This window comes from Phacochoerus africanus, chromosome 2, assembly GCF_016906955.1.
Source record: "Phacochoerus africanus isolate WHEZ1 chromosome 2, ROS_Pafr_v1, whole genome shotgun sequence".
Lineage (NCBI taxonomy): Eukaryota > Metazoa > Chordata > Mammalia > Artiodactyla > Suidae > Phacochoerus > Phacochoerus africanus.
Genome location: NC_062545.1, coordinates 73,162,815 through 73,186,377, shown reverse-complemented (window position 1 = coordinate 73,186,377; position 23,563 = coordinate 73,162,815). Strand labels below are relative to the sequence as shown.

General features: G+C 47.4%; 1 protein-coding gene across 1 annotated transcript in view; it reads left to right on the top strand.

The window, feature by feature from the left end:
* Positions 1-4,104: 4,104 nt before the first annotated feature.
* The window catches only part of BEND3 (BEN domain containing 3), a 36,529-nt gene continuing 17,070 nt past the window's right edge, over positions 4,105-23,563 (top strand). The window contains exons 1-3 of the mRNA XM_047761911.1: positions 4,105-4,259; positions 20,119-20,166; positions 21,211-21,419. Coding sequence (XP_047617867.1) covers positions 20,130-20,166; positions 21,211-21,419 — 246 coding nt within the window. The 5' untranslated portion in view covers positions 4,105-4,259; positions 20,119-20,129. The remainder of the gene's footprint in view (positions 4,260-20,118; positions 20,167-21,210; positions 21,420-23,563) is intronic.

Below are 23,563 nucleotides of genomic sequence, written 5' to 3'. Positions count from 1 at the left end.
CCGCGGGAGCGGCCCAAGAAATATCAAAAAAAAGCCAAAAAAAAAAATGTATAGGTATGTATGGATAGCATTTTGTTTAGAATCTTGTGATCCAGAGCATTGAAACAATTTCTTAAAAATCAGCAAATTACTACAGCAGCATATAGCTCTTTTTTTTTTTAAGTCGGCTCTGATTGGCTGGGAAGCCAGCCTCCCTACTCCCTGCTTCCTGCCTGTCGCTGCAGCTGTGTGATCAGTGTGGGGACTCCTGACTGCAGGCCCTTGGGCGCCCCGCTGGGCTTGGAGGCCTTAGTGGCTGCAGTGCCTCCAGCTAGCACTCTGGGTTCAGAATGAGCTAGATTTCAGATTGGCATTTGTTTTCTCAAGGGCTTGAAATTGAGAGCAGGACTGCAGCAGTTTTCACTCTCCCTAATATTGCTTTTTGCAGAATCCTATTGTGCAAGCCAGATATTCAACTAAAATCAGATCCTAATGGTTGTGCTGGGTGCTTAAAATCTCAAGCTGCTATAAATTATTCAGCAGTTCTCCTACACATAAGAAAAACTGCCCAGCACAAATTCTCAGCAGCCTTCATTCAAAACCTCATTTTTTTTTTTTTTTCCACCTTGGGTCATGGTGTGTCATTTACCTACTCCTGATTCCACTAAAATTAGGATTGTCTGCCCCCCCCCCCGCCCCGCAGCCCCCAGCACACAAGGGGTTAAGCTCCTGAGCCCAACTTCCCAGTTTTGCAAGTTATTTAGCAAGGTGTATCTAACAGGTCTTATTTAATAAAGTTAATATAAGCTCCTCCATCCCTGCTCTTTTTCCCTCTTCTCAGTTTTGAGTATTCACGGAATCTGGGTTTGCCAGCTACTTCTGTTTGAAATTGAAGGCTTGGCAAAACTATACATCCAGCAGGCAAGAAATAAAGTGGAAATGTCTACAAGTAACAGTGAAATCTGTTGCATTGTTTTAAGACCTAACTACTTGGGGGGGGGGGTAGTCCCACTAAATACTGCCTTGGCAGCTATAAATACATTTTAGCCATGATCAAAACCTTTAGAGCAACAGTTAAAAGATATCTAAAACCCAATACCTATCTATCTGCCACTCTTAATTATATACATTGACATGAAAGATATCACACTTCATTAAATGCTGTGTAATGTTCCTTTTGCCTTTTTACAGTTAGTGCTTTATGTGAGTCCTTTATTATTGCCAAGTAGCCAATTTCCTTCCTGCTGCCTTTTACTCAGGTAAAATTGGAAATTCCTTCATTAGATGAACTGCAACAGCTCTAACTTTAAATCTTGAAAAATGTATTTCTAATTAAGAAATTTCCAATCAAGCAGACCTCTAAATCTCAGGCTGTTCCCTTCCCGCCCCCAGCTCTTTATACACATCCTTTTGAATCATCAGCAGTCACTCCTACTGACTTCTTAAGATTGTATCAGTTAAGAATTGTGTTTTTTAAACCCCCTTCCTCTCCCCATCTTAGTCCCTGTTTATTCATATTTTTTCATAAGGCATTACTTTGATCCAGTAGCACTTTTAGAAGCGTTATTTTTTAAAGCTCCAGGATACAACTGGAATTCAATTCCAATGTATTTTTCCTTACTTTTTGTACTATTTTCCCTTTCTCCTTATTAAAAAAAAAAAGCATATAAACATACAAAATCACTTGAAGGTAGGTAGTTTCCTTTCCTATATAGCAATAACTTCCATTTCTATCTTTTAATAACTTCTTTGGAACAGCTTACTTGGTTAAGTGGCAATATTGATCCAGTATGCAAATTAAGATATATAATTTACAACAATACTCAAGGTCATGTTGTAGTTTCCTGTGAGAGTCTGTTTTGAAAAGTCAGTTTATGTCACTTTAAACACGCTGCTTGCCTTAGATGCTATTTATTAATACAATTTTTGTATTTGACAAAAGCTTTGGTTTCAAACAATGAAGAAACGTTAATTTCTAAATATTTTACCTCTAGGGTTTTATTACTTAATTTCTCCTCCAATACCTGAGTTGTTATTGTGAATGATTTTACAGAAGATATATCCCTTGACACACAATACATCTACTCGCCTTTGTAAAGATGTAACAAGGTCATTTTACATTTTTAAACCACTAAATAAAGTGGTTTAAAAATGCAAAGTGAGCTTAAATGCTACTCTTAACTCTTGCTAACTTTTCCAATGGGAAATCCTAGAAAACTGAATTAATGAAATGAAAGTTACACTTTTTAAACTCTAATTATAACTGTCATATTAACTTGAAGGTGAAACTAAAACTGCTAAACCTGTTAACTAAGTCAAGCCATGTACTTGTACCATACGTGCTATTTAACGTATAGTGTTAAAAGTCAAATTCCCGGCAGAAATCGAAGGGCCTCCATTCAATCTTCTGGGAATGTATAAATTAACCATTCTGCCCCCAAGCGGTCCTCCTCCCTTCCTCCCTCCGCCCTATTTTAAATGTAGATAGGGCGACTCAAGTCTTTTGAATTTGAAGGGCTGCTATCTCGGCCCCATTCTTTTCATCATCCTGTTTTGAATGACACTGAGCACGTATGGATTCTTTTATAAAAGCACCCCCTGGATGCAGGTCTCGGTACTCCCGGCTGCTCGCTAATTTTGCATTAGCAATTAGTACTGACTTCTCAAAATTGGCTATCTAAATACTGTTCGAGAATGTTCCATGCAGTTCCTCAAAGGTCTTAACCTCTTGCCTCTAGATTTCAAACCCGAGGGGAAGAACTTGCCTAACTGCTAAATTCCCAGTTGGAGTGCTCTGGAAGAGGATACGTAATCCAAAACTATACATTAATTCAAACCTTCCCAGCGCCTGGGCAGCAAGCAGCCAGCATATGCCTTCTTTTAAAGTCTATTCTACCAATTCACTGACCGCGCAGGGCTGGGCCACATGGTCCTCCCTTCCAGCCAGTCAGCTGTGAGCAGCAGATGGGATCATTTGCATTTTTCTTTTTATACTTTCTTCGACCGGCAAATTAAAATTTTTTTTTTAATTTACATTCTCATTGTTTGCCTTAAATATAAACGTGGCTTAACTGTTGGACTGGGCTTCCCTGACCCTCACACACCACACCCCTTCAAGTCCCCTGAGACTTGAGAAAATACCCGAGGGGTAGGTTTCGTATTTATCAACTTGGAATCTCCAGTCAGGGAGTTAGGAGTAGAAAGAATCAGTCTTTATTGAGTTGGTGACTCGTGTTTTTCTATTTTAAGCACTCGGCGCAGATATCCCGCGGGTTTGTCTGTGGCATGTGGGTCTGAGCGCGCGCACTTCTGAATCTCTAGCTCTGCAGCCTCAAACCTCAAAACTTCGGGTTACAAGTAGAAGGCAGATTTTTAGCTCTTGAGGCTTTTACAAGAGAGGGCGGCCACCCTTATGGGGGAGTGGCCAGAGCCAGTGTTTCCCAGCGCCGGGGTCGCTCTCCCGCGGCCCGCCAGACTCCATGCCGGCTCCGCGGGACCGCAGGGGTCACCCGGGTCCCCGCGCCCCATGTCTTTGTGCAGACCGCGGCGCGGGAACTCTCGCCCGGAGGGCCACGGGCACAGCCGAGATAGCAAAAATGCGGGAAAGCCGCGGGCACGAGGGGAGGCGCCCCGCAGTTGCCGATCCGCGGAGTAAAAAAAAAAAAAAAAAAAAGTAGAAAAAGAGGCTTTTCAGGTCAAACTCCTCGGGTCTGAGAAAACACGACTTAGAGAAATGACTCGCGAAGGGAGGACACACGGTGTGCAAGGGACGTTAGCCAGCACGGGCTGGGCTCACCGTGGGTGCACGGCCGCCGCCCCCCGCCCCGGGCAGCAGACGCGGGCCCACGTGGAGCGGCGCGGCACCGGATGAGCGCGCCGGGCTGCCCGGGTCCCCGGAGTGCGCGCCCCAGCTCCCCGCCGCGGCCGTTCACGCCCGAGCGCCGCCGCTGGTCCCGCGTGTGCCCCGCTGAGGGGGAGGGGCGGGCCGGGGGTGGGGGCGGAGGGGTTGTGGTTCCACTGCAGCGGGGGCTCCTGTGTCCTTGTGCGGAAATGACACACGGAGTCCCGTCACGTCACGCGAGAGCGCAGCGCACGGACACACACAAAGAGAGGGGAAAATACACGGCGCCCGCCCGCCGCCCCCAGCAACTCCCCGGGCCGCCCCGGCCTGGCCCTCCGCGCGCGGCCCCCACTCCCCAGCCCCGCGCTCCCCCCACCCCCCACGTGGCTCCCCAACTCGGCGCGGGCCGGCTCAGCAAAGTACAGAACTCGTGTCCCAGGTAAGTGCGGGGCGGATCAAGCCGGCCGCGCGGTGGCGGCGGCGGCTCCAGAGCAGACGGACGAGAGTGTGGCTGCAACATCCATGCCGGGGTGGGGGCGGGAGCAGGGGAGGGGACGCGCAGGGGGGCTGCCCGGAGCGCGCCCGCCGGGAGGAGCGCCCACCCCCGCGCAGGGCCGAGCCGCCGGAACGGGCACCCTGCGCCCACGGACTCGCCGCGCCCATTGTGCCGCGCGCCCCTTTGTGCCCGCTCGGAACGCAGCGGCTCCATGGCGTTCCGGGGAGCACGCGCGCCGCGCGGGGGCGGGAGGGGGGGACACGCAGTGGAACGGTCCGCGGCGCCGCCGCCGCCCCACTCGCGCCTCGCGCCGGCCCCGCACCCCCGCCGGGCGCCGCGATGGAGCGGCCGGGGCTGCCGGAAGGCTTTGCGAAGCCCGTGGTGGGTTCGGCGCTCGCGCTCGGCCGGGCTACGGCGGGGCACGGCTCGGCATGCAGAATGGGGTGTCAGAGCAGGAGCAGGGGGCGGGGACTGGAGCGAGATGCCGAGCGGGGAGCCGAGGCCCGAGAAGCCGCCGCTCGGAGGGACGCAGCCTCCGGAGTCAGCAAATGGAGCGAGGCAGGCCCGTGGCGGCGGCGGTGGCGGCGGCGGCGGCGGCGGTCGGGAGCGACCAGGGACGGGCCCCGCCGCCAGAGGGCGCAGCGCTCCCTCCCCGGCCGTCCACGGCACGGTTCGCGGTTCCCGCTGCCCGGGAGCTGGAGGCGGGTCCGGCGCCTTGGGCGTGCGCCCGGTTGGCGCGAGGCCTTCCCGGCCAGCCGCGGAACCAGAGTCCAGGCGTCACCCACCTCGTGACCAGCCCTCTCCCTCTTTCTTAAATGTGAGTTCCCACGCAGAGCTTGCCTAGCCACGCCGTTGAGTTGTGCTGCAGCGCCTTGCGTGCCGACAGTTTTTCCAAGGTGTTTTTGCAGAGGTACAAGAGTTTGAGTGCTCAGGTGGCCTGTCTGAAGAATTTGACACGCACATGCCCACCTGGAAAGGATGTACGCACGGGAGCTAAGCACTTCTATGTCAGAAAAGTTCAATTTCACCCTCTTAAAGTAACTTCTAAATGTTTCCCGTGTCAAGGGACAATGCGAAGAGTGCCCAAAGCTGCGGCTCTGGGAAACAGGCTAGGAAGTGAGCTCTCTCGCTGGGGCTGGCTTGGCATAAAGAAGGACCTAGGAGGAGATCCTTTTGTTATCCATGCTCCCTCCCACCTACCCCCATGTTTTTCTGCTTTTTTTTTTTTCTTTTAACCATGCATTTCTAATTTCCAGTTTCATGTGGGACCCTGTCAGCTCCCCTCACCCTCAGTACTGAGATTTGCGCCACATTTTGTATCTTCACAGTTTTACTTCCCCAGCCACTAACCCAGTGTCTGATAACTTAGGAGGTGCTCAATAAATTTTGGCTAAAATGTATGGAGAGCTTCTTGGATTCCAGAAGAAAGTGGGACCAGTGCATCCTGTTCCTACTAGTGGGCTAGCTGGAGTGTGCATGAAATGAAATTCATGGAAAAACTAGAGTCTTTAAAATCTGTCACATAGGGAGTTCCTCTCGTGGCTCAGTGGAAACAAATCTGACTAGCATCCATGAGGATGCAGGTTCAATCACTGGCCTTGCTAAGTGGGTTAAGGATCAGGCATTGCCATGAGCTGTGGTGTAGGTCAGAGAGGAGGCCCCCATCCAGCATTGCTGTGTCTGTGAGTAGGCCGGCAGCTACAGCTCCTATTTAACCCCTAGCCTGGGGATCTCCATATGCTGTGGGTGCAGCCCTCCCCCCAAAGAAAAATCTGCCACCTAAAAACTTACACTGCTAAAGTGAGTTTTAGCAGAGAGGCCATCTCCTTGTTGAAGTAATTTAACAGAAAGATTTATGTCCTCTTCTCTCACTACACACAGAGCACTAGTAATAAGGAAGAAGAGAGACCACTTGGGACCTAGTAGACAAGTAGTAGCACTGTTAAAAGTACCACGTGGACATAGTTTCTTTACCTTTTTTCTTTTAGTCACTTCTAGGTTCCTAAGCATCCCTTAAATGAGCAAAAGAGTAGAATGTCTAATAATTAGGAGAAGAAAAATTGGAATCAACCCTGACAGAAGTCTGAGTTGGTAAAAATTAATCTGCAGGAATGTCCCACTCGTTACTTGTTAGAGCCATCTAGAAAGCCCCTGAAGTCACAGGAGACAACATGCTTTTATGAATTGTATTGACACCATGGTGAAAAATTAGGGGATGTGTCCTGTATATATCTCAAATTTTATAATGTAGAAACACATGATGGTTGCTAGCCAGCCAGCAGAAATAATTTGGTGTTAGGAAGGGTATGGGAGGTTGGGGTGTAGTGCTGTTGTTTTTTTCCTGGCACTTAATTTTGATGACAACTTATGGTTCCTGCTCTGTTATTCATTGTGCCCATGATTGGCTAAAGCAAGTTTGGGGAAATTATTTGTTGTTTGTTTTTTGTCTTTTTCAGGGCCACACCCATGACATATGGAGGTTCCCAGGCTAGGGGTTGAATTGGAGCTGTAGCCGCCGGCCTACACCATAGCCACAGCAATGCAGGATCTGAGCTGAGTCTGCAAGCTCCTCCACAGCTCACAGCAATGCTGGATCCTTAATCCACTGAGTGAGGCCAGGGATCAAACCCACAACTTCATGGTTACTAGTTGGGTTCATTAACCACTGAGCCATGACGGGAACTCCTGGGGGAATTATTTGTAGAATCAATCTTTGGGATGATGGAACTTTTCTTTATCCTCTTGATGTTGGCTATAGGAATGTACACATGTGTTATTTTTGGTAGAATTGTAAACCACCCCAGAGAGTAAATTTTATTGTATGGTAATTTTTTTTTTTTTTTTTTGCCGAAAGAGAAGCTTTATTTATTTATTTATTTATTTTAGGTTATTATTTTTTTAATTGTTATTTCCCCGATACTTTTTTTTTTTTTTGTCTTTTTGCCTTTTCTAGGGCTGCTCCCGAGGCATATGGAGGTTCCCAGGCTAGGGGTCTAATCAGAGCTGTAGCCACTGGCCTACACCACAGCCACAGCAAAACAGGATCCAAGCCACGTCTTTGACCTATACCACAGTTCACGCAGTGCTGGATCCTTAACCCACTGAGCAAGGCCAGGGATCAAACCCACAACCTCACGGTTCCTAGTCGGATTCATTAACCACTGAGCCAGGACAGGAACTCCCAATTTTTTTTTTCTGCTGTACAGCATGGTGACCCAGTTACACGTAATGTATGCATTCTATTTTCTCACATTATCATTCTCCATCATAAGTGACTAGACATAGTTCCCAGTGCTACACAGCAAGATCTCATTGCTAATCGGTAATTTTTTTTTTTTATTTAAGTCACACATAAAATATGCCCCCCGAAGGGATATCATATGTGGTTTGTGAGCATCACCTTGATCTTGCTGTTTCTTTCCCACTCCAAATTGGACAGTGGTTCTTCTTCTCCCTTCTGACGTTCCAGTATCTCTTACAGCATTATTATTTCAACCCAGGCTCTTGTGGTTGCTGGAACGAGCTGCCACACATGACCCGCACATGCCAAGCTAAGGGCTGTCCATGCTGGCATCAGGCCTTCAGTGTGTCAAACAGGAGAGGTGCTGCTATCTCACTTGGAGTAGAGCTAATGCCTGGCTTGTTTGTCACTGAATGATGAGACTTTTTACAAACTGTATAGTTTTACAGCTGGGTTTTTCTCAGCAGCTCACCTGTTAACGTGCCCTTCCTCCATTTGTAATTCAACTTGAAACGTATGTACAGCCATCCCTCAGTATTCTTGGGGAATTGATTCCCTTTGGATGCTCAAGACCCTTAGAGTGAGTCCTCTGTATCCTGGGATTTGGAACCCATGATATGGAAGGCTGACTGTATTTAACATCAGCCCCTTTTAGTTGTATTTTTTTTTTTTTTGTCTTTTTAGGGCCACACCTGCGGCATGTGGAGGTTCCAGGCTAGGGGTTTAATTTGAGCCACTACACCACAGCTACAGCACAGCACTACACCACAGCTCACAGCAACACTGGATCCCCAACCCACTGAGCAAGGCCAGGGATCGAACCCGCAACCTCATGGTTCCTAGTTGTATTTGCTAACCACTGAGCCATGACAGGAACTCCAAGCCCTTTTAGTTTTTTGTTCTCTACTAACAGCCACCTGTCCTCTCCTCTTGTCTGATTTTCAGTTATCACTAGCCAATGGAACACAGTTGCATCCATATCTGTAAAGGCATTGATTTCTTAGTTGAATAAATCGCATATTGGTCTTTTCTGGTTTGCAGAGGGCTGTTGGTTTAACCATGGAGCTGGTAAATTGAAGGAGGGAGGCTTGGGGACATAAGGGGTTCATACCCAACTCTGCCCCAACTTTAATTAGCTCATGTGGTCACAAGACAACACACTTGTAAAAGTGGGAAGTAGAGAGGAAGCTCTGCTTATACCTCCTAGGAAAATTAGTCACCATTGTCCACTCAGTCACATGGGTGACTGCTGGGATCTGCTGGCCCTCCTTTTTTCCTTGACCCCAGCTTCTGGATGCCAAGGTTAAAATTAAAAGCTGAGTCTGGCACCTCCTATCATTGATGTTTAAGCAGGTAGCCAATCCTTCCTGAGGCCAGGGAGGGCTTAATAAGTAGAAGCCCTTAGCTGAGGAAGACATCACATAAAGTGACATTCAGGAAATGCAGTGTCTGAAGGGTGAGGTGCCACATCGCAGGCAGACAGGGTCCTGCGGTTGTCCTTCGATACGTGCTGAAAGATGAGGTTGTGCTCTGACTGAATAAGGAAAGCAGTGACAATTACAGCTTTAGAAAAACTCGGGGGAAAATTGCCCTGGTTTTGTGAGGACTGGTATTTTTCAAACTGCATTTGCAGATGTGTCTAAAAATAAAAACAAATTGCAAACATGTCCAGCAAGTCCCATGGGCAGGATGCCACTGCCAAGAGGGCCGGGTTCTGAGAGCCTCGAGGCTCCCAGCCATTCCTGCAGACCCAGAGACTGAGCCCGGGCAGAGTGGATGGCATGGGAACATTCTTCCTGTCCTTAGGGAGAGCATTTTGATTTCACCCCTTCCAGCCGAATGTTTCTTTATTTTTTCATTTGAAAGAAATGTTAAAGTTTTGAACCATTTTATTTAATTTTACAGTTTTAAAAAACATTCACCATTAAGATGCACTTTCAACATGCTTTTTTTTTCCTTTGGCTTTTTAGGACGGCACCCACGGCATATGGAGGTTCCCAGTCTAGGGGTTGAATCAGAGCTATAGTTGGCGGCCTAAACCACAGCCATAGCAACTCAGGATCCGAGCCAAGTTTTCAACCTACAGCACAGCTCATGGCAAAGCTGGATCCTTAACCCACTCATTGAGGCCAGGGATTGAACCCTTGTCCTCATGGATACTAGTCAGGTTCGTTAACCACTGAGCCACGATGGGAACTCCTTTTTTTTTTTTTTTTTTGGTCTTTTCTGGGGCTGCACCCGCAGCATATGGAGGTTCCCAGGCTAGATGTCAAATCGGAGTTATAGCTGCCAGTCTACACCACAGCCACAGCAACGCCAGATCCGAGCTGTGTCTGCGACCTACACCACAGCTCACAGCAACGCCGGATCCTTAACCCACTGAGCAAGGCCAGGGATTGAACCCACAACCTCATGGTTCCTAGTTGGATTCATTAACCACTGAGCCACGACAGGAACTCCTTAATTTTTTTTTTTTTTTTTTAAAGAAGGCTTTATCATAGAGAACATTTACTGAGTGCTGTGTGCCAGGCACTTTTTCCTTTGTAGTTTTCACCAAGCCCCTAGGAGGTGAGGCAGAGTCATGCAGCTCCTTTAATCCGAAGAAAACACCAAGGCTTGGGCTGGTAAGCTACTTGCCCAGGGATTGATAGAACCCACATCTGTCTGACCCTAAAGTTGAGTAGGGAATTCCATTTTCTTTCAGGTCAGCTGCACTGGTCCCTGCCTTGGTGATCCCAAGGCCCACCAGCCTGATGACTTGCTCCTGCCTCTGAGCCCACCCTACAGCCTACGAAGGTGTGCTCAGCAGGGAAAGGAGGAAGCAAAGCTGGCAGTCATGCCACCTTCAGGCCCAACTCTTCTCAGAAGGCTGGAACGAAGCCATCACCCCAAGGCCCACTGCCTCTTTCCTTGCCTCTGCTCTCTGCAGCACCTCCTCTTCCCCTCGAGGCATAGCCTGCTGGCCCCCCTGCTTCTCTGTTTGCAGAGTAAGGGCTCGTGTGAGGGTCGCTCAGGCGAACATGTAAAACACTGAGACCTCGGAGCCAGCGCTACATGAATGGTAGCTGCTGTCCTCCTGTTCTGTGTTGAAGTTTTAAAAATCAGTAAGACCAGTGCTGGGAGGTTTCATGAAATCAGACCATGTGACTTGGCAGGATGAAGTAAGGTTTAGTTAGGTCTTAATTAAACTGTTTAAATCTTTGCCTATGTTTTATTAACATCTTTAAAATGGACTGGGGAGTTCCCGTCGTGGCGCAGTGGTTAACGAATCCGACTAGGAACCATGAGGTTGCGGGTTTGATCCCTGGCCTTGCTCAGTGGGTTAAGCCTTGCTGTGAACTGTGGTGTAGGTTGCAGACATGGCTCAGATCCCACGTTGCTGTGGCTCTGGCCTAGGCTGGTGGCTACAGCTCCAATTAGACCCCTAGCCTGGGAACCTCCATATGCCGCGGGAGCGGCCCAAGAAATGGCAAAAAGACTAAAATAAAATAAAATAAAATGGACTGGGCCTGTTCTCCCAGCTCTGCCTTTTGTAGGTGGCCTCCCTGCACAGCCTTTATCCCCAGGGTCCCAGGCTCCTGTCACGTTCCTATTCTGGGGCTCCCTTTACCCTGGAAATGGGAGTGGAGGTCCGGAGGATTTGCCCCAGAGAAGCCTGAGCTCAGGCTGCGGGGCCAGGCCCTGGGACTGAACCTCAGCACAGGGTGAGCCCTGAGTCCCGAGGACATTTCCGATGTCGTGGGGCAGAATCCTGAGTCAGCTGGCGGGAGTTGCACGTCAAGGTTTCAGGAAGCCCAAGTACTTCCCATTTCTGGGCCTGCTGCTGGTCCTGTGTGACTTGGGCAGCCGCAAGCCTCCTCCAGTGCCTCTGATTAGCTTCAAGCTGCTCTTGCAGGAGCCTGGGGCTAGGCTCTCCTGAAAGAACTTGCTGCAAAGGCTCCCCCAGCACTCATAGCCCCTGTGGCTAGGACAAGAGGACACTTTGCTCTGGAAACCCTTGGAGCGCTTAGGGAAGAGACCCACCATCCTGTGCGGGTGGAAGGCTTTGCCAAGGGATGGCCAGGCCAGGTGCCCCCTGCTCGCCTGGCCGTGATCTGGCATCCAGCTCCTAATAGGGACAGTTCCCCTGTCAGACTCTCGCGTGACTCCTTATCATGCACTTTAGCCAGTGACCTCAGAGCCCTCCTTCCTTTTTCTGTGGCCCAGCCACTCCTCAGCTCTCCAGACCTCCCCTCCCCTCTGCTGCATCCTGCCTTTTCACCCTGGAGCTAGGCCCTGATTTGCCCACTTTGGTCCAGTTTGAGGATTTAGGGAAGGAGGGCTCTGGGTGCAGGTCAGAGCATCTCCCAGGGTGCTCAGAACCCAGAGACAGGGCTGCCTGTCATCCAGAATGCAGAGACTTGGCAAGCCCGGCCACGGGAATTGCTAAGCTGCTCTCCAGCTAAATTCTTTTCCCCGGCAGACTCTAAGTGCACCAGCTTCAGCATGCAGCTTAGATCCCTGATCCAAAAGACTTGGTCTGGGTTTCCGGCTTTGTTTTTTTTCCCTCCCATGAAATGTGGCTTATCTTAAAAAACCCTCGGAGGATCAGACAACACATTGATGAAGCCTACAATGCACCCATCAGGAAATGGCATTTCCTTAGTGTTCAAAGCTGATCTTTTCACCTTCTTGTTCACACCTGGGCTTGTGAGCTGAGACTTACTGATCTCCCCTCCCTGTATAATACTGAGGAGATTTTTACACGTTCAGAGGCAGAAATGAAAGGTCTGGGCTAGTTTGTCAGTTGTTAAATTGTTTCTTAGAGTGTCAGTATTTTAATTACTTCAGTGATTTGATTTTTACATTCTTAGCTTGTGGTTCTTTGTGGGTATAACCTGGCTAGGCAGTAAAGATTGCGAAGATGCTTATTTTTTCATTTTTGAAAATTTCTCATTTTTAAAGAATTGCATGCTCCCTCTAGAATATGTGGAAAGTAGAGGAAACTATAAAGAAAAAAGTCATCCATAATCCTCCTAACTGGAGGTAATTAACATTTTGGCGTATTTTCTTCATCTGCTTTATGGCATTTTTATATTACATTGTTGAGATATCCCCATTGACGTCTGAAGTATGTTATTATTGACGGGGTGGCCCCATAATGAACAATTGATTTTGAATCTTTACGCATAATTTAATGCTCGGCTTTTTCTGTCAATAGAGGTTTTGAAGTCCTGTGTTGAGGAAAATGTGTGGAAGTTGACTTCCTGACTTTCTGTCATGGAAATAACCGTTGTGATCAAAGGTGATCTCCATCCAGGTCATGTTGAGTTTGTTGTCCCTTCCATTTTCTCTGCAGCTTTTTGTGGACGTATCAGTAATTAATAACAGCTGATGGGTGCAGAGGGCCTACTCTGCACCAGGATTTCCACCCTCAGCCTGACCCTTGAGTTCCTGCCTGTGCTTAACCTGAGATCAACTCGAAGTAAAAAGACCCCATGGCCCAGGTTCTTTGCTCTTTTGGTCTTGGCTCATTTCGTGTTGTAATTTTAAAGTGCTTGAGGCTCTATAAGTAACGGAAAGATTTGGTTATAGGTCTTTAGAAGCTGAAAGTGATGAGGAAGATCACGCTATGCCCATTAAAAACATCGACAGGGTTATTTCCGAAGCAAAATTTTTCTCTCTTGGAGTTTCCGTCGTGGCACATCAGAAATGAATCTGACTAGGTACCATGAGGTTGCGGGTTCGAGTCCTGGCCTCGCTCAGTGGGTTAAGGATCCGGCGTTGCCATGAGCTGTGGTGTAGGTTGCAGACGCGGCTCGGATCTGGTGTTGCTGTGGCTGTGGTGTAGGCTGGCGGCTACAGCTCCGATTTGACATCTAGCCTGGGGACCTCCATATGCTGCAGGTTCGGCCCTAAAAAGACAAAAGATGACCAAAAATATATATATAATAATTTTTCTCTGGAATTTGCTTTAATGTTATTTCTTCTAAAGGAAAATAAATCTTGTTGGTCCATGTCAGAATTTAAAATGGTTTCTATCCAGATCACGAAATGGTCATCTTCTCCACAGCTGCGGCTCGCAGCCTGGGCTGTTTATTTGATGTGAGTTACAGTTGTTATAGAAACCTTAATGTAATATCGTCTAACCTTGAGGTTCTGATTGCTCTTTCCTTCCTGTTGCTGTTAGCTTCTGATGTTTACCCACCCTACCCACCAACCCAAGTTCCCAGGGTTTCATCTTCATCCTCCAGGTCCTCCCACCTCTGCCCTGGGTTGGTTTCCATCCCTATAAAGAAGCTGGACTGTCGGTTAATCCCCCCTGTGCAGAGGAGAGTCACCCCACCAGCACCACCAGCTGCCTGTCACACGGGGGGGAGCATAGCCACCAAGGCACAGGGCAGGGAGGCCAGGGCCACTCCCCACGGGATGATCTGGAGCAGGTTCCTAACCCCCGAGCCTCGGGTCTCATACCTGAAAAATGAAATGATCTCCGAGGTCCCAACTGGCTCTAAAGCTCTGCCTCACTTGTAAACTGAGACTAAGAAGAGTTTCCACCTCCTACGATTGAGCGATCGTTAGGTTAAGTGCACTTAGTAGAGTTCTGAGCACAGCATCTTCCACAGGTAGGCTGTTAGTGTGCAAAAGCACAGGGCAGTACAGGGAGCTGGGAGGGAGCGGCACCGCAGGCTGCTGCCTTCAGGGATTGCCTGGGGAGCTCCCCACAAACCCCTGTTGGACACCTCTGTCAGCACCCTCAGTGCTGACCTTAGGGACTCTTACTGGTTTTCAGCCCTTGTCTGTCCCCTCCCAAAGAAACTATTCCACATCCTTGTCTCAAAATCTGCTTCTGGGGGAACTCAAACTAAATAAGTGATACAGAAATTCCCGTGATACATTAATGTACTCTCAAGGTCTCTTTATACCCTTAAAAGTTACTGAGGACCCCAAAGAACTTTTTTGTTTGTTTGTTTGTTTTTTAGGGCCACACTGGTGGCATATGGAGGTTCCCAGGTTAGGGGTCCAATCAGAGCTGTAGCCACTGGCCTACACCACAGCCACAGTGACACTGGATCCGAGCCATGTCTTCGAGCTACACCACAGCTCAGGGCAACACCAAGCTGTATACATGTCACATCTGGCAGAAAGTTTCTGGAAGGACTCAGATACTTAACCCACTGAGCGAGGCCAGGGATCAAACCCACAACCTTATGGTTACTAGTCGGATTTGTTTCCCATGCACCATAATGGGAACTTCCACAAAGAACTTTTTTTTTTTTTTTTTACTGTCAATATTTACTGTGGTAGAAACTAAAACAGAAGGAAAAAGTTTAAATATTTATCTACTAATTCATTTTAAAAATAACCAAAATTGGGAGTTCTCTTGTGACGCAGGTTAAAGGTCCAGCATTGTTACTGCATCTACTTGGGTGACTTCTATACTGAGGGTTCGAGCCCTGGCCCGGAAACTTCCGCATGCTATGGGCATGGCCAAAAAAAAAAAAAACCAAACCCACAATAAATCCATTATAAGTTAATGTCAATAACATTTTTTTATGAAAATAATTATTTTTCCAAAGAAACTAAGTGAAAAGAATGCTATTGTTTACATTTTTGCAAATCTCTTTCATATCTGACTTAATGGAAGAGAGCCGAATTTTCATTATCTGCTTCTGTATTCAATTTTTTGCAAAATAATGTATCATGTAGCCTTTGGAAAAGGCTCCTGCACGTCTGTGACAGGAAGGAGGCAGCAACATCTCAGTGTTATTATGGAAATAGTTTTGATCTCCTAGACCCCCTGAAAGGGCCTTGGATGTAGTGGTAAACGCTCTCCAGAAAGAAAAAAAGAAAGTGTCGATTTCCATAGTGTCAATTCCCACCATGGCCAATTTCAGGCTGCCAGCTTGACCTCACTGGTCAGGGAGTTGGGGAGAGACACACAGTCTGTGCAGGCCAGTCCGAGCCAGCTGCCTGCCACACTGCACTGTATACATGTCACATCTGGCAGAAAGTGTCTGGAAGGACTCAGGAGCATTGACCTGGTTGGGTAGCCCAGTTCCTGCAGGACAGGGGACTTTTTAACTAAATGCCTTTTATACCTTTCAGATTTTGTTTCAGGCACATGTATATACAGTCCGAAGAAAAGAGAAGAAAAAAGACTTTAAGCATCTTCCCTTAAATGAATTCTATGGAGTTCCCTTGTGGTGCAGCAGGTTAAGGATCTGGCATTGTCACTACTCTGTGGCACGGGTTCAGTCCCTGACCTAGGAACTTCCACATGCAGAGGGTGCCGTCAAAAACAAAACAAAACAACCTCTATGAGTTGACCTATAATTGTCAATCCTTCCAGCTTTTCCATTTCTTTGTGGCATCCCTTAGAATTGGTTCTTTCCACGTACCAGTGACTGGTTCCCACTCCTCTGCCTGCCTCTTGCCTCCTGCCCCAAGCCAGGTGAGTCCTGATATTTGGAGGCAGATTCAGCTGTTTTTCAGGATGAGGCACAGAGGTTATACCTGCCAGCTACTATGTTTATGTAGCCAATTTAAGCAGTTTATCCTTTGTACTTTGATACTTGAATGTCTAAAGCATTTTGTTTCTTGAACATTTGGGATTACCCTTTCTTTTGTGTTTTTGGTAAACTGAAGGCTTTCTGATGACCTGATTTTCCCCCAACCCATGTGCCTTGCATGGAAAATTGAACATTGTCCATCTCTCCCTTTGAAGATAGAGACTATTAGGTATAATGATAAAATTATATATAGTCTGCAACATTTAAATGTTTACCAATGACCGTCACTTTGCCTCAGGCTTCCTAAGCTATTTGGTTGAAAAACAAACAAAACCTTTCATTTTCACTTATTGGATTAAGTGAAATAGGAGATTGGGCCTGTTTGAGAGTTACTCTCCCATAGGTCACCTGTGTCTTAGAACCCGGGTTGTTTAACTAGAGGCAGCAGCAAGCTACAGGGGTCTTCTTGACACACGCCCCCTTCCCTCCTTTAAATCTCCCCCTGGGCGTGGGTTTCTCAGGAACATAGAACAGGCACCCCTTGGGGAAAAGCTGATTTTCAGGGACACATGGATGCTTAGTTGAACTGTCTCACAATCTGAGATTCATGGTGAGAGGAATAAGACGGTTTTGAGGAGAGAATGTTAAAATGAGAAATTCTGTCAGGTCCTGCAGGCAAAGGAGATCATAATCCTAGCAGCCTGGTGGGAGGGTGCCGAGGTAGTTGGTAGCTCCTCTGGAACCTATAGTTGTGTAAGCCAAAGGAATTTCTGCGGCATGCTTGGCATCCGGGTGTTGAGTGTCCGCCCAGGATGAGCAACCTTGTGACCTTCATCTGGGCAGATGACCGGGAAATGGAGGTAGCAGCGTGTGATACCCATCCCCTTTCTACCCAGTCAGGACGGTGATGTGCTGCCTCCGTGTCAGCTCGGGATGCTGGGAAGTGACCCACACATCCCATCCTTCTGTAGGGACGTCTGTACTGTGACGTGGAGTCTGTATAAGCACAGAGCAGACTGGTTTTTCTGGTAGTGACATGGAGAAGAAAGGCAATTTCCAGCTGCTGTTGGACTGAGAGATCCAAGGCTGGAAACTGGCCTGTGTGTTCATCAGAAGAATGAGGATTCTGTTATTCCCTCTCCCGGCGGCTAAGAGATACACACAGACTTGATTTAAATCCTAGTTCTGCCCTCTACTAGCTATGTGACACTGGGCAAGTACCAGTCCCCAGTTCCCTTCCTCCCCTGTCCAATGTTCAAATATTTTACTTCTGTAATCAAAGTGGTATAAAAATAATTTTTCCAGCTTCATCACGGTCTAGTTCACAAATAAAAATTGTAAGTATTTACTACGCCCCCAATATTTTTTACCGGCAAAATTGGGATTGAAATAGTTTAGGGTGAGATGGAGGTGCACACCAAATGGCCAGGCAGCGCCAGGCCCCAAGTTCTCAGGCTGTGGATATTAATGAGAATTCTCATCTCACTCCCCACCACTTGAGCCAGATGCACTTGGTTTTCCAGACTTGCAAATGGGAAATTCCCCGGCTTCCCAAGAAGCTGTGGCTTCTTTGCTGGCTAGGAGGGAAGGGGCCCACCACACTGCGTTCCAGGTTACTTCTCTGCTAAGCTACCATCTGTCAACTGGCCTATAAATGAAATTGGAAATGTCTTCCAAAGGAGATGCACTGTGGTGTCCTGAACGTCCAGGAAGCCGCCACCGCCACTTCTCACCTCTTCCCCTGAGGTTGCTCAGCCTTCTCTGGCCTCTCTTCCCACCCGCAGGTGGCTCAGGGGTGTACCCCTCCTTCATCATTTTCTGACGCGAGAGTCAGGGGAAGATCAGAATTCAAGTGCTAAATTGCCCACGTTAGTGTCACATGGTGGTGGTTCAGCACTTAAGCTTCGGCTCACCCGCCCCGCACCTGCGCCCTGGTCCCGCGCCGCTTCCGGAAACGGAAATGGAGTGTTAGACCGCCGTGTGCATGCTTTTCTCACGGGTTGTTTCTTCACCTACTCTTGGCTTTTCTTGTAGCATTCGCTCATCCTTTTCATGCTTTCTGCTCAGCCAGAGTCTTTGTGGATCCCCTTTCTCCCCAAATAAACCATCCGCCGTCTCCTCCCTTTCCCACCACTTCTTTCCAGAATGTAGTTTGTTTTGTACCCTATACCTTCTCCAGCAACTCAGTGCTCATTCCTCCTGAGCCTCCCTGGTGGGGATGGGTTATGTGCAGGGGAGGCAGGGTCTCCCAGGGCGGGGGCAGCTCCTGCCCTCACCGGGTTGGAGGCTCAGATCATTTCCTTGAGAGGCCCCTTGGCTGGCCTGGAATCAGGCCTGAGTTTCTGCCCAGCATTGGCCAGACTTTCTGTCTGACAAGAGTTCTCATGCCCACCTACGTGCCCGTGCCGCCCTCCCCTCAGAGACACCTAAACATGAGGATTATTTCCTGGGAATACAGTGGAAATTCTCTTTGCTAAAATTCATCATTGGTAAAGTAGTTCTCGGATCCTTGAATTTACTATTTATTCGCTCTCATCTCACCTGCATGGGATGGTTTTCAAATAAGAGATAGTTTGGTAAGTAGGGATTCATTTTATTGTAATTTCAATTTCACATAAATCTTAAATTTCCTTATTTATTCCTTGGAAAGTTAGTAATACAGGGATGAAAAGAATTGTGCCTATCATGAAGTTATTGTGATAACTGAGAATAGTGCCTGCCATACATTGTGGCACTATATTATCGTTGCTATATTAGTGGGTTTTGCAGTTATTATCATGTGCTCAGGTTACCTAGACATACTCTCCTGCCCTCCCCAAATCTGTCCATCTGAAGCAGGACCACATACCATTCCACAGCTGCTGGGTGAATAGTTTATTGAACTTTGTAGATGACATTTCTCTTCCTTATAGAAATTTCCTAAAGCTACTCCTTAGACTGCTTCCCTCTGACCCTTAACCAGAATGGGCACTCAGTAATTTGCAAGCAGCTTTACCTTTGTGGGAACCGCATCTCCTCAATGTAAATAATAAACGCTCTAGTCTTTTCCAAAGTGAGGACTTCATTTCTACGTTATCCTATTTATAGACACACTGGTATGTAATTAGGGGAATCTCAAAGTTGTAGTGGTGCTTTTAATCACAGTGTCTGTTCCATTTCACTGGGGCAGTGAGAGTGAGGGGCTGCTCTGCCCCAGACCCTGCAGCTGATACAGGGCACCTCTCCTGCCTCATTCCCTCATCAATAAAAAGGGTGGTTTGGACCAGATCATGTAGAGCTCAGGAGATTTGGGAACCCACAGTGCCTCTTTCTCTTCATTGTTGCTGAAGAAAGGGCTAGACCAGCACCATCCAATAAAAATATGCCACATATGTAGATTAAAGTTTTCTAGCAGCCACATTAAGAAGTGAAATTAATTTTAATAAAGTATTTAGTTTAGCCAAGTAAATCTGAAGTATTATCATTTTAACACATAGTCAAAATAAAAATTTACTAATGAGATTTTTACATTCTTGATACTGTGCTGAGTCTTTGAAATCCAGCATGTATCTTACAGCACATCTCCATTCGGAGTCCATGGGAGCCACATGTGACTAGTGGCTACTAGTGTGTGTCATGGACAGCACAGGTCTTTTTTGGATCACCTGGAGTCCTAAGACCTCAGCTTGGATTCATGGGGTCCACAGGCTCCACCCTTAGTCAGCCTTTTCATTTTATGGCTAGAATTTACACGACAGGGAGTAACAGATCATCCAAACTGGGGTCTTTCATAAGACTTGATTTTCTCCAATATGTTTGCTTTTTGGGGAAGTGGCTCTCAGTTGATGTTTTAGGATGCATTCTGCCCTCATAGTCTTGGAAAAGCCCTCCCAGCAGGCATACAGGAGGCCTGGCCGCATCTGAGCAGCTGCGAACAAAAGGATGCATTTTTCCTTGATGTCGAAGAGCCATATCGGTTTAACCTTCTCTTACCCAGAGCCAGGGTTGGGAGGGCAAGGGTTTTTCTCATGGGTAGGTAAATTTACAAATAAACAATAAATCAAGACTTTGTCTTTGTCTTTTCATTTAGTGGAATAGAAGATGAACGCAACTGAATTCAGTGAAGATGTAGAAGAAGGTAAAAAAACCCTTTAAAAAATATTTTAACTTAGTATTTTATTAGGCTATACAGTCACGTCGTTCAAAATATTAAAAGATGTATGATGGGAGTTTCTGTCGTGGCTCAGTGGTTAACGAATCCGACTAGGAACCATGAGGTTGAGGGTTCGATCCCTGCCCTTGCTCAGTGGGTTAACGATCCGGCATTGCCGTGAGCTGTGGTGTAGGTTGCAGACGCGGCTCGGATCCCGAGATGCTGTGGCTCTGGCGTAGGCTGGCAGCTACAGGTCCGATTAGACCCCTAGCCTGGGAACCTCCATATGCCGCGGGAGCGGACCAAGAAATGGCAAAAAAAAAAAAAAAAAAGATGTATGATGGAAAGTCAAGGAAAAGTCTCCTCTCACTCCTGAGTCCCATTCCCCACCATACACACCGATTTTATTTTATGTATCTTTACAGAGTTTCTTTCTTTCTTTCTTTCTTTTTTTTTGGCCAGCATGCTGAAGTTCCCCAGCCAGGCTCTAACCCTCTGTACAGCTATAACCAGAGCCACAGCAGTAACAATGCTGGATCCTTAACCTGCTGAGCCATGAAGGAACTCCTAGAGTTATTTTAATTTATTTTTTATTTAATATTTATTTATTTACTTATTTATTGGCCACAGCATGCAGCTGGCTTGATGTGGGATCTCAGTTCCCAGACCAGGGGTTGAGTGGACCCAGGGCAGCAGCAGTGAGAGCCCGCATCCTAGCCACTAGACCCCCAGGGAATTTTTTAAAAGCATCATTTAAAAGAATAGTGTTTGCTTCTCTTCTTCCATGTCCCCCCGCCCCCAAGGAAAAGGCTTTAAAACCTGTTTTGAACAAAACGATCTTGGAGTATGGTTTCATTGTATAGCACTAGTGTGCCCAGATACAAATTGCTTGGCTAGAAAGGCAGTTTGTGATGGTTACTCAGACATTGTTTGCTGAGTGATTGTATCAGAGGGCGGCCTGCATACAACCTGCCGCTGGAGACCCTGCTCATCTTGGCGCTGATGAGTCCTATTTCCTCTCTGCCACAGTTCTGAAAAATAACACTGTGAAAGTGGAGACAGAGGCCGAAGATGCTGCCCTGGACTGCTCGGTGAATTCCAGGTCCTCCGAGAAGCACCCTCTGGACGGCGTCTTCACTGCCCTCCAGGACTCCAGCAAGAGGAAGCAGCCCGGCGGCAGCGGCGACGGCCCGCCCGACCCGGTTCCAAGCGTGAAGCGGCGGCGGCTGATTCCCGAGGTGAGGGCCCCGCTCCTTCCGCGGTTTGCTCAGGCTCCAGCCCTCTGATGAGATGCCGGATCTCTCTACTGGGGCCACGCGGGCAGCTGCTAAAGCTTTGGGCACGAGAAGTTTACATTGCAGCTCTCCCAGCTTTGGCTTAAGTTTCTAGGTGTCTTCAACTGGAAGTCTTGTCTGTGTCTGAATTCTTTATTAGGGTTAGGGGAGTCTTCACCATGCGGCTGCTTTTGAGTTCTTTGTTTTGCTTTTTCTACAGGCAAAGCAGGAGCTTGTTGACAGCAAGGACTGTTAAGGAAAGCCTACAGCATTTCACAGAGTGTACACCTTAAGTAGATTCCTAGAGAAGGCGAGGCTTAGCGGGTCTTTTCCTAAATCCATCTTTCGTGTCTATTAGGGGAGCTCGTTCAGTGAATTTTTTCTAAGGAGGAAGAAAGTGTTTTTATAACATGCCTTTTCCCTCTAACTTATCAGTTGTATGAATTTGCTTTATTTCTTAATCCCCTGCTGGTTGTAGTGAACTTTGCTGAATTCTGGAACTGGACCCGGTGGTTTCCTCTAGTAGCCTGTGATCCAAATGGGAGATAAGACAGGTACACAGAAGTTAAAGAGTTAAGAGTAAGGAGAGAGGAGTTAGGAAGCTGAGATGTCTGGTGGGGGTGCCTGGTCCACAGAGCCCACCTGCAGACAAGCAGATCACACCTTAAACTCATGTTCCCAGGCTCTCCAACCAAGCCACTTTCCCACCATCTCTCTCTCTCTCTTTCTCCCTCTCTCACTCATGGACACACACACACACACACACACACACACACACGCTTTGGGAACCCAGATGGGCATTTCAGCTTCTGCATGTGTGTCCCAAAGAGCCCGTGTTTCAGAGCTGGTTATCATTAGTCAGTACCTCTGGGGGTGTCAGCCTGGGACACTCTGGGTTGTTACTGGGTTTATCTTAATTCTCCTCTGTTAGATGCTATGGCAGATCCAGATTGAAATAAATTGGATATTGATGGATTTTAGAGATTTAGTGAGTCTTCATTAGGTAAAAGCTGTCCTTTTTCTCGATTGTCGAAATGATGAGATAAAGATTTTCACAAGGGGAGTTCCCGTCGTGGCGCAGTGGTTAACGAATCCGACTAGGAACCATGAGGTTGTGGGTTCGGTCCCTGCCCTTGCTCAGTGGGTTAACGATCCAGCGTTGCCGTGAGCTGTGGTGTAGGTTGCAGACGCGGCTCGGATCCCGCGTTGCTGTGGCTCTGGCGTAGGCCAGTGGCTACAGCTCCGATTAGACCCCTAGCCTGGGAACCTCCATATGCTGCGGGAGCGGCCCAAAGAAATAGCAAAAAGACAAAAAAAAAAAAAAAAAAGAACATTGAGGGGTTCGTTCATTCATTCATTTATTCGGGATTTTTTTCTAAACGGCTCTATCGTAATACAATGCACATACTATATAATTCACCAGTTTAAATTGTACAAGTCAGGGGTTTTTAGTATAAGTCACAGGATTGTGCAACCATTACTACCATAACTTTTAGAACGTTTTCATCACCCCACAAAGAAATCCTGTACCCAATTAAGCAAGTTGCTCCCCCCTCCTCTAGCTCCTGGCAACCACTCATCTGCTTTCTGTCTCTATGGGTTTGCCTATTCTGGATATTTCATATCAATGGAGTCATAGAATATGTGACCCTTTGTGTCTCTCACGGAGCAAGATGTTCTCAGTGCTCATCCGTGCTTAATATGCATCAGTTCTTCATTCCTTTCTATGGCTGTTCAATATTTCATGGTATGAATATAGCACATTTTGTTTATCATTCATCAGTTGATGGACTTTTTGGTTGATCCTATGGGTTAGACCCCTTGAGCCTGAAAGTACTGAGAAGTTTGAGAAGCACTATGTTATGTCCCTGAAAACATCTTCTGTGGACATTACATTTCTACTTGTGGTCTGTTCTGTAAACTCTTTCACATTTTCTTTGCAAGTAAAACTCTGCGTTCAAGAGATGGAATACAGGGAGTTCGCATTGTGGTTTAGCAGTAACGAACCCGACTAGTAACCATGAGGATGCGAGTTCCATCCCTGGCCCTGCTCAGTGGGTTAAGGATCTGGTGTTGCTGCGAGCTCTGGTGTAGGTCACAGAGGCGGC